Source organism: Volvox carteri, assembly GCF_000143455.1.
Source record: "Volvox carteri f. nagariensis unplaced genomic scaffold VOLCAscaffold_9, whole genome shotgun sequence".
Classification (NCBI taxonomy): Eukaryota; Viridiplantae; Chlorophyta; class Chlorophyceae; order Chlamydomonadales; family Volvocaceae; genus Volvox; species Volvox carteri.
The window spans coordinates 611721-622839 of record NW_003307552.1 but is presented as its reverse complement, the minus strand read 5'-3'; the positions used below and the strand labels follow the sequence as shown (position 1 = coordinate 622839).

The window sequence follows — 11119 nt, the reverse complement described above, 5'->3', positions numbered from 1 at the left end:
GTCTGCATAGAACAACAGAGGCAACCGACGATCATTAATGACAGGACATTCGTGTGCACGTGTGTTGAACCATTCGTCCATACCATCCCTCGCTTCAAGGTAGTCGGCAATAACCTCAATGAAGAACCCGAACAAATTGGGACTCATGGGACACCCCTGCTTCACGCCCTGCAGAGAGGCAAAGATGGACCCTAGGCGACCGTTAACCTTGACCCGTTGGAGAACACGTTCATAGCTGGCTTTAAGGGCCGCCAACATGGGTCCATGCACACCCCTCTCCTCAAGACGCTGCCACAGGCTTGCCCGGGGCACTCTATCAAAGGCTTTCTCAAAATCCACCTGACACGCATACAGGGCCTGATTGCTGCCGGGCCGCTCATAACGACTTTTAAGATGACGAACAACGAACAACTGATGAACTGTACTGCGCTTTTGACGGGACCCAGCCTGAAAACGGCACCGGACACCATCTTTATCCCCGAAAGCTGCCAGCTGCCTGTCGAGAACCGTGGCATAGCATTTGGCAATGGCGCATCCCACAGCTAGACCCCTGTAGTTGTCCTTGACCCTGGGGTCGCCTTTCTTAAACAACGGACTGAGAGACGCCACGCAAAACTGGTCAGGCACATCCCCTGTATCCCAAATGTGCTGGAAAAGGTCTCGAATCGCAGGGGCAATAACATTGACAGACACCCTGTGTCAACGGGCTGCAACGGGCTGCACGCGGGACAGCTCTTAGGTACCGTGCCGTACGTAAGTCGGTAAACCTTGCGAAAACAAACCCACTTTGCATTTTCGCGTGCAAAGAGGGTTGCGCTGCGACGTCCAGAGAACAACCTGCCTTGGGCCAGCGGGGCAGAAGTCCCGATTTAACGTTCACCAATACAGTAACGTGTCATTCGAGGGGGAGATGTCAACCTAACGACACCTTCCCAATGCTAGGTGCTTTTACAGGTTAAGCATAAATGGACTGCCAGCCCAAGCTTTTGGGGCGAGGCCCCGGCCGCGAAGCGCCTTTCGGGGGACCGGGTTCACCGGGTCAATCAGTCCGTCAGCGTCGTATCCCACATGCCACGCTGAACTGAGAATTGCATTTAAAAGCTACTGGAATTCTCAACCGATCCTCTAATTAAATAAATTCACATATATATCTCTGCGAATAAAATAGCTTTCCGCGGCCCATGGCTTAGCCCATGGCTTAGGCTCCCCCCGCCTCAAAACGCATCCCCAACTCACCATCGCGAATCCCATACCAACCACAACCATCAGCAATAATCATGCACGCCGCTCAGCTCTGCCACGCTCCGAACTTCAGCCCATCCATGCCAACTGCTCCAGCAAGACTGCCCCAGTTCTTACCAGGCTATCCATGTCTACATATTTCGATTTGAGATTACATACGTTGTAACATACGATGTAAAGAGGTAAATTCCAAAATTCCAAAAACAAGTTCTCAAACAGTTTTAGGATCCTTAACTTAGCCATCCATACGCGACTCGGCCAAGGAGTAGTCTTAATGAAGCGCTACATATAATTTGAAAACTATACAGCTTTGTGGTTGCAACTTGCTTGTTATGAAAACATGTTCGCGGAAAGTCACATGCGCGGAAAGTCACATCTTGGAAAAATCAACTCGGAAGAGAAACGTTTAACTTCTACGGATCAGCTGTTATGTATGCCGCTGCAAGCCTGGCGACAAACTGCTGGTCGAGGCAGTTGCTCCTCGCCAAGTGCCTTTATGGAGATCATTCGGATTACCCTTCCTTGTCACCAGTCGGTAACCCTAGTAGCTGTGTGGTCTATAATGTTACCGGTCGGTTACCGGGTCGTTATCTCAACATGTCGGCTACCGTATCGAAGCGATCGGTTGGGTTATAACTAACCTGTCGGTTACCGACCATTTTATGACATAGGGGATTGCATGCTGCGACACACGCTGCTTCTGCCCATGCTGCTTCGATTGCTGTGCGGCCGCGCGGTTTTCTTGCTCTTTCCTTGGACTTCCTAGGAATAGCTATGGCTCAGCTCCGCCACACCCCGCAACTCCAGCCCATCCACGCCAACTTCTCCAGCGCTTCCCTCCTTGCCTTCTGCTCCGTCTTAAGCACATCTCATACATGTCCTACTCTCCAGTTCGACTGGCAATGGGCTGGGTTTGTGCAACTCCCGGAGGCTAGATGCTCAGCCATTCTTGTTGACATGGAGGCGGCGCGCAATGCACCGTCCATGGATTTGCATTGGCGCCTTAGCACGTCTATACACCAGATTCATACATCCCTCCAACGCCGCCGGCCGCCGCACCCGGCCCTCGCAACTATCCATGATAATGAACATATATAATATAGTCCAAGCACGACACCGTTCCTCCACTTGCGCCCTAGTGCCGTACAGCCTCCCCTGCGGAATACTGCGGGGTGGCTGACTGCACCGGGGCCGAGCCCTTCCAGCTTCGAAGAAGCTAAGCATCCTAGTTGCATTCACATCAATGGAAGACGAAATAGAAATGTACTGGAAAAGATTGCCTCTGCGTGAGCCCTGTGCCCAGCAAGGGCGACAGAGCGTTAGGCAAGGCCAGGCGGTGGCCGGGGCTTCAGTTGAGGGCCGATAAACGCTGCCCTCATGCAGGAGCCTGCCGTATGTTTCGTTTTGAGTAGTGGGGCCCTTTGCATTTAGTTACAAAGGCGTCGACTCTTCGTGAAAGACCTCCTTCCTCGGGGTGATAGCTCACGGGAAGGATAGTGCGCGTCACTCACATACAGCCAAGTAAATTAAAGAGCGGGCTGCGTGGCGGGCTTCCCGAATTCATGCATTATGCATTCAGGCAAGGCGCACTTATGGCTGGTTGCAAAACAAATTGCGGGATGTGATCCTGTGTACGGCTTACAACTCACATAGTCGCAAGAAATCGCCCATGTTTACAGACAGCAGCGTGTTATGGACAACATAACAAACTAAGCATCAACGACGTCTTAACTAGCAACGCAATCCCGCAATGGAGCACATCTCCAGGAAACGGCTTAGATGTGATGGCGCTTTCCGTAACGGCGCGTTTACTATTTAACCAACTCAATAACCTAACGTATGACATCCTTTCAAGGTATGTGGCACACCGTACGCTTGCGTTCATTACCGCGCTTGAAATGGCGTTGCTCCTCCATGCTTACGCATCGAACAAGTTGCGACGGCCCCAACGGCGGAACGCCATCTTGTCTGTTTGTTAACAGCCTCGAACTGGGGATGCAACGGAGAACCACTGAAATTTCCGGATAGGAATTCTTGTTGTATTTATACGCGCCAATCTGTATCCTTAAGAAGCCAATACTTTACAGCCCAAAATCATCCCCTCGACCCCAAAACGTTACCACATACTTGTTGAACCTATATAAAGTTATAGCAAAAGCGTGCGCCGTTGGCCGATGGCCATTCCTGGGACACTGTCACCGCTGCCACCTTCTGCCGTACCGATGGCCATTCCTGGGACACCGTCACTGCTGCCACCTTCTGCCGTACCGATGGCCATCCCAGCTGGGACACTGTCACCGCTGCCACCTTCTGCCGTACCGATGGCCATTCCTGGGACACTGTCACCGCTGCCACCTGCTGCCGTACCGATAGGTGCTGCTTGGTTGCCGCCACGATGAGTTGGCTGATTTCCAGCTGACGAGGACTTTGCATCAGTTGGGTTGAGGCATGAGTTGAGGGTCACAGCCGGCCATCCTTCCAAGGCTTCTGGGGAATCTTCTTCAGGGCCTTGCAGAAATTTCTTGCAGGCTTTTTGCCCGCTTTGTTGCTGGTTAATCGCTTTGCGTGCTCTCTTCCTAGTTGGTGCCACTGTGACCTCTTTTCTCTTAAAAAACTTCGCGAGGGGATTGTCTATGTAAATCATTTGCAATTAAGGCTACATCAAACAAATGGGAATCTATGTGAAGCTATGTAAACCTTGTGGAAAGCATTTGTGGCTTTGCCTGCTTATAGGTGCACTATGAGTCCGCGGTACAGGACGCATTTGAACTGGAGGTATACGGCCTGGCATGAAAATTCATGTCTGCGACGTAAGGGTGGTATTTATGTAGAGCTCTCCTGGTTACAGATATGCACAGTCCCTGTTTTAAAAACTGTTTTTTATTCCCAAACTTTAGACATTCTTTACGGGGAGTTCGCAAGGTCCCCGTTTCTAAGAAAATCTGATGCCGGGAATGCCGGCATAGCTCTCCTTAGGCAAATGTTAGGCAATAGTTGCCGACATTATAGCACATGCTGGAACAGGATGCGACTGGAAGTAGCAGGAGAATGCAAGCGCATCATCAGGCAAATGCCCGTGATAGCCCAGGAGGGGGCACAGCTGTCCTGCCCCCCTTCCCCCGGCTTTTGTTGCATTCATGCACTGTCTCCAACCGGAAACTTGGATAATGTGAAGCATTGAAAGCAGGCAATGGGCGCTAAATGATGTGGCAGCATGCCGCGCCCCTTCTCTCCGGCCGCTTCTCTCCGGCCCCTTTTTTCCCCTTCGTGACGGCTTTTGAGGCAATCCATGCGCGCTACCTTCAGCAGAGACAAGTTTCATGCGAAGCTTCCGACATGCAACAGTCCACGATGTCTGGAAGCGGCGTCTGTCTCCCAAGGCTGATCTGCCGCCGGTGTGGTGAAGGTCACCGGCCGCGATGATGCCGCTGTACGGATCTGAGGGGCCCCCACACCGGCCATTCGACAGTGAAGCCTCCCGTTAGTGTACTACTTCAGCCTTCCAAAAATCGCACTTGGAAAGCTTGACACGTAACTGATTTTCCTCGAGGACCTTTAACACTACCATTATAAGGCGTGCGTGATCTTCTGGAGTCTTGGAAAACATCAGAATGTCATCCAAGTAAACCGTAACAAATCGATTCAGGTACGATGCCAAGATGCGGTTCATCAGAGTCTGGACGGCTGCAGGAGCATTCGATAGGCCAAAAGGCAATACAAGCTACTCGAAATATCCGAGGTGGATTGTGAACGCCGTCTTTGTAACATCTTCTGGAGTAATCCGCAACTGGTGGTAGCCAAAAACTAAATCAAGGGCCGTGAAAATCGATGCACCAGCTAGACGATCGAGAGTATCATCGATCCGGGGCAACGGGTATTAATTCTTGATGGTAATCTTGTTCAAAGCCCGGTAATCAATGCACATGCGTAATTCTCCGGTAAGAGGATAAGAGCGCCGAAAGGCGAAGTCGAAGGACGAATAAATTCTTTTGCAAGCAGATCTTTGACTTGCTTATCCACTCCTCTCGTTCTAGTGGCGAAAGTCGCCACTGGGGTCGGAAAGTCGGTTGCGCATTCTTTTCTAGAGGGGTAGTGTGGTTTACACCTCTATCCGGTGGTAATCCTGTGATCGGTGCGAAAACTTTCGGAAATTGATTATAATGTTTTCACAAGGGATTCATTCCCAGCGATGTGGGGTGTAACATCCACAGCAGTAAGCGTTGGTGTGTGTGTGTGGTTGTTACATTGATGTGGTGTGTGATTGAGCAGGGATGCGGTTTGCTTCACGACGATAAGCAACGATCGACAGCCAACCTCGTTTAAATCTCAAAAAACTCTTTTCAGCGAGACAATGTCTCAGGTCTTTCCTCAAGAAGCATGACTATTGGTACATCGGAGACCATTACGGGAGATCATAACTAACCGAGAGTCCCGTGGGTCGTCTTAATCTCAAGGACCCTTCCGCTGGTCTTATTTCTGCGTTCAGAAAATCCTGACTTTAAAAGGACATCAGCGACGTGGTTAACGTCGGTAATACGAGGAAACGGACTTCGGCTCTAAATCTTCAGATGCGAATACGAGTTTTGCATTCACCAACGACGAACGCGTACGATGCATTAGCAAGTCGTACTGGCGCGCATGGCGAAGGTTCCAAGGCTAATCCAAGACGGTCTGCCAAAGCCTTAGCGGTGAAACAGTGCGTTGCGCCTCAGTCGGGAAGTATGCGTACTGAAATCTCACTGAGTCTTCCTGAATACAGGTCTAATTACGCATCTTTATCTGTCAAGCAGCAACTTGGATTCAATTGCCGTTCTGCAGAAGGAGGGTCATACCATAGTTGCAAAGGTTTTGTCAACGAAGGAGGTTCTTGACATCCTGTATAGGGAGCTGTGTACAGTTGAGTGCCTTTCGGAAAAGTCCGAATCAAATTACGCCTCCTTGCGAACCTCCCCGGGCTTCTCGGGCACTAAAGTGCAAGCTGCCATACTAGGATCATATTCTTTGCAACGTCGGTAGTGTCTTAGGTAAGCGTGAAGCTCTTTAACTGACAGACTAAGCCATAAGGTGTGGCCGGAGCAATCAAGCTACAGAAAGTGACGTGATTCTGATCCAAAGGATTTACAGACGGCGGTGTTGCAATCGTCACTTGCACAAGCGTCAAACGTAATCGTACGTCCAATTCGGGCTTCGATCGTCGCAAAGATTGTCGGATCAATTCGCATTCGCGGACACGCATCACATACACCGCGCGTGCGTAATAACCAAAGTTCTCACATCTCACGGGCAATCCTGCGAATGTTCTAAGGTCTCAATGCGCGCTCAGTCTGCACACACACCGACGCCAAAGCAGGATTCGGATGCGTGAATGGTTCTGGGGGTTCTACGCGGGGTTCAATTATCAGATCGTTGTCATCTTGACAAATCCCAGCCTGCTGGCCACTCGGCAGCTGGGCAGCACGTCAGAGCATTTGTCCGCAATATGGCCCTGGTGACCGCACCTGGTGCAAAGGCTATATCGTTACCCGTGCTTGTATTGGCGCCCTACTTAACGGTGCTATTCAACCGCATATACGGAGCTGAATACCCGAGGGAATTCATGACTAGCACCCTGTCCCCCGTATTCAAAAAAGGGGACGTGTCTTGCTGTGACAATTACCGGGGAATCGCAGTTGGGGGTCCCCTGAGCAAACTTTATGCCAATATCATAGGGAGGCGATTAAATAATTACTGTGAGGCAGGGCTCGACACCCCGTACGGGGCCCGTAAGTTTTTGGCCTTTTTTCGGTATCCCCGTCAGGGCCCGTAGGACTTTTCGGTGGCTCCCGTAAGGGCCGGCCCCGGACCGGCCGAAGGCCGGTTACGGTGGCTCCCGTAAGGATTTTAAGGATTTATAAGAGGCCGTACGGGGCCCTGTAGGGGAGAGGACGGACCATATAAAGGATGGAAAGCCTGCAAGCCAACCTGTTCCCACAAAGAAAGTAGATGATAAGCCTTTTTGACGTTAGCAAAATTAATTTGAATCCATACGGAGAGGATGATAATGAGGAGGTTGCGACTGACCCAGAGATTGAATTACTGGTACAAGCAACATACCCCGCTAGTGACGATGAGGCTTTTAGTGACAGTGACTACGAGACCGACGTAGAACGAGATACCGATGAGTCGTGCGTGGATGAAGATTTTGATGATGATGAGGAGGAGGAGGACGAGAAAATGGAGCAGAAGGGATGGGCGGCCAAGGCGGCCAAGGCGCTTGGCTTTCGCTGAGTGTGCCGTGTCCCCGAGTGTAATGGTTCACGAGAAAATAACGAAAATAACGATTTACAGGGCAAAAAAAATGCAAAGCGTCACTTTCCACAGCGTTTCAGCCAAGGACAGTGCCCCCGTAAAGGTTTTGCGGGGGTTACGGGGGCCCCCGTAAGGTTTTCGGCCGGTACAGGAGCCTGGTACGGGGGCCCCTCCGTAAGGAAAATTTGGGAGGTACGGGGGAGCCCGCAAGTTTCAGGAAGTTAAGTGTCGAACCCTGCTGTGAGGGCAATAGGCTACGTGCAGTTAGCCAGGCTGGATGTAGGCATGGTTTTGGCACCGAGCATCACTTGTTTACATTAAGGCATCTTATCTCGAAGCACACTGTGGCCGGAGCCAGGTCGCTTATTATCATGCAGATTGACTTTAGTAAGGCGTTCGACTCCGTTGACCATGAGACACTTTGGGATTTCCTAATGTCGTATGGGCTACACGGGCGCATCCTCGATTCTTTAAAGGCTAGCTATGCTGACGTGAAGTTTCGGGTCAAGTTAGGAAATAAGTTGGGACCTGAATTCAAGGTGGGGCGTGGTGTTAAGCAAGGGTGTCCCCTTAGCGTAACCCTTTTTGGTCTCTTCATAGAAGTATTCGCTCATTATATTGATGCCCATGATGCTAATTGCCGTGTATGCCTCCCCAGCCGATGGAGCACCCTTCGTGAGCAGAGTGTTAGCCTGGCGGGCGGTGATCTCACTAACCTACTTTTCGTTGACGATGTGTCACTGGTAGCGACAGGGCACGATAGAGCTGAATGCCTTCTGGGGCTACTCGAAGCCTACTGCAATGCGACGGGTATGGCTGCGAATGCCGCCAAGTGCGAGGTCCTCATTTTTGGGGGTGCTACGCGTGAGCGGAAGCGGCTTGTTGAAGCTGAGTACCGGTTAGGTGGGGCGGGGTTGCGGGTGCTGACCGGCAACGAGATGGCACGGTATCTCGGGTTGCACTATGGCCCAGGAGTGCAGTTCTCAGCATGTACCAAGCAACTACTCACAGCAGGGAGGCGGGCCACATTTGGGCTCAGCACCCTGTGTCGTGATAAGAAAATTACCACCCCCAAGCTATGTATGTCTCTCTACAATACACTAGTTGTACCGGTGTTTTCTTATGGAGCGCAAGTTTGGGGACCTGACTTCATTAATGTGAATTTTGAAGGTGCTATGGCTAATCCCATGGTCCAGGAACAACGTGCTTATATGCGAACCGTAGTTGGGGCGAGGAGCCCGACTATGGTTTCCCTATATCGCGAGCTGTCACAGAGGCCACTCAAGTTCCATTGGACCAATCTTGTACTTAGGTTTTGGAACTCTGTGGTTAAGAGGCCGGGAACGTTGTGTCACCGGGCATTTGTCGCTGACCTGGAGTTGGCACTTGGGGGCGCCACTGAGTGTTGGGCAAGCAAGGTACTAGCCTTTCTTACTAGCTTAGGAGTGGAACCCCCCACTAATACGCGCGGTAATGATCTTATATCGTACTACACCACCCTTAAATTGCCAGTCGAGAGCATTCTTAAGGTTTTTGCCAAGCGGCTTGATGCTCGGTGGGAGTGCCCGAATACCTTGGGTGACCCCCGCGTCTTCCCCATAGGAATTACCGGAGCCAAGGCGTGTCGCTATATGAACTGGATGGGAGCTGCCCCGTCAAGGGTTGCGCGTCTTGATTGGTTGGAGCACACTAAAGGGACCATACCCCAGCGACTTCATCATGTGCTCATGCGTTTTCGGTTAGGCTGTTGGGAGTTAGAGGTTAATAGGCCTAATGGGCGTGAGCGCACCGCGCGTACCTGCAGGCTTTGTGACTGTGGAGCGGTTGAAGATGAGTTGCATGTTTTCGAAGAATGTCCCGCTTACAAGAGCATACGGGCTAAGTATGATGGTGACCTAGTCCTTACGGGGCGCAGCATGCGCACCACTATGACTGAGGCGCCACCCCTGGCATTGGCCAGGTACCTCTCGGAAATCTGGGAGGCCAGGCACGTCGCGCAGAGGCGCTTCGCCCTGAAGCGGACGAGGGAGAATGAAGATGACCTCCCGTGTACCCGCATCAATACCAATACAACGTCCATGGCCCCCCCGGCTTTTACGGACACACCCGCACTTGTGTGCGGAACTTGTAACTTGTTACAAAATGGCCCATTCAGCCGCCGTTGGATCGTTTTGGCGTTTCTTGGCGGAGTTCTTAACGGCACGAGTAGGTACCGGGGGTGTCGGTTGCACCACCCGTGGCGGTTGTTGCGGCGGCGGCGCGGAAGTTCGATGGTCCGGCCCCGCCATCAATTTTATTTCCACGGTTCGGGGGCGGCGGCGGTCCAGCGTTGGAAGGTCCGGCGCCGTCATTCACCTGCGGATTTGATCGCGACTTCTTCGTGACCTCTACCCAGGCGTTCTCACCCTAGGTTCGTTTCTGGTTCTGTTTCGGGCGAGGGGTATGATCGGCATAGGTGTAATCCAGTGACGGTCTCTTTGAAGGACACACTTATAAACTCCAAGATATTCATAGACTGTTCCTAGATCAGTCTTAATTAAGTCTCGTCTTTGCGATTTAGCTCTGTAACGCTCTAACGCCCTACAACAGGTAGACTGCGGCTATGAAGCAAGCTCCAAGAGGAAGATTTTGATGGCAACGCGGCTTATTGCGCTACAGGCCGTGCAGTTGAACACCATGGGGAGAACACCACCCACCTCCCAGAGGGTTGCAAAAAGGGTCTAATCCCCCAATCCTGGGGGGTGGTAGTGGTCAGCCATCCTCCCATCCTGGCTGGGGTGACCGACTCCCATCCCCCATCTTAAGGGCCGGTGCTAATCCCATCCCTCGAGACAGGTTTCCCTTCCTGCCAGCCAGAGTCCCATCCCCAATCCCTTCGGCCAGGGTTTCCAATCCCATCCTGCAGCTGTGTCCCCCCAATCCTCATCCTGCCAGCCAGGCTCCCTTCCCCATCCCTTCGACCAGGGCCATCCCCATCCTGCAGCTGTGTTCACAACCAAAAGCTGTCAGCCAGGGTCCCATCCCCATCCCTTGCCAGCTACAAACCTACTCCTTACTTATGTCCTATAGCCTTCATGGTTTGCTGAGAATTTCGAATTTACTATTTCAGCTGACAGCTCCATAGTTCCGGCATTCTGCCTACACTATTGGAGCTCATTATTGTTGCTCTCACTTATTTCAAGACCTTACCGACTACTTTCAAGCCTCATCGACGCTCTGCCACAACGAATCGACATCGCCGCGGACCGTTACTCTCCAAGGAAAGAACCAGGAGCTCCAGCTCAAACAAACAATGACGGGTAAGAAGACAAGGCAACGGGAGATAATCTGGTCAATACAGGAGCCGCCGAAGCAGCCGGCGAAGGGGGATCGGGCCAAATGTTGCCAGCCACCCAAAACGACCTAAAAGCCGCCAGGGAGATTTTAAACGGGAACATAGAACAGGCCACTCTGCACCAGCTGTTGCTGGGCGTCCTGTCAGCCGCGCAGGCCAACGCCCCAAAAGCGCCAGCCAGGGATCCCCGGACAGCACCGCCTCGGGACCGCTCTCCAGAAGTAGTCATCACAAAAGACGTCACCATCCTGCCAT

At 52.0% G+C, this 11119-nt stretch overlaps 2 protein-coding genes across 2 annotated transcripts in view; one reads left to right on the top strand and one right to left on the bottom strand.

The window, feature by feature from the left end:
• Positions 1-2868: 2868 nt before the first annotated feature.
• VOLCADRAFT_73646 (uncharacterized protein) lies at positions 2869-3897 on the bottom strand. Its single transcript, XM_002948113.1, has one exon. It carries the CDS (start codon positions 3884-3886, stop codon positions 3389-3391), a length of 498 nt encoding a protein of 165 aa, XP_002948159.1. The 5' UTR covers positions 3887-3897; the 3' UTR covers positions 2869-3388.
• Positions 3898-10822: 6925 nt separating this feature from the next.
• VOLCADRAFT_88501 (uncharacterized protein) overlaps positions 10823-11119 on the top strand; it is a gene marked incomplete at both ends in the record, with an annotated part of 4933 nt that continues 4636 nt past the window's right edge. Inside the window, one exon of the mRNA XM_002948253.1 lies at positions 10823-10829. Within this exon, the coding sequence (XP_002948299.1) occupies positions 10823-10829 (7 nt within the window). The remainder of the gene's footprint in view (positions 10830-11119) is intronic.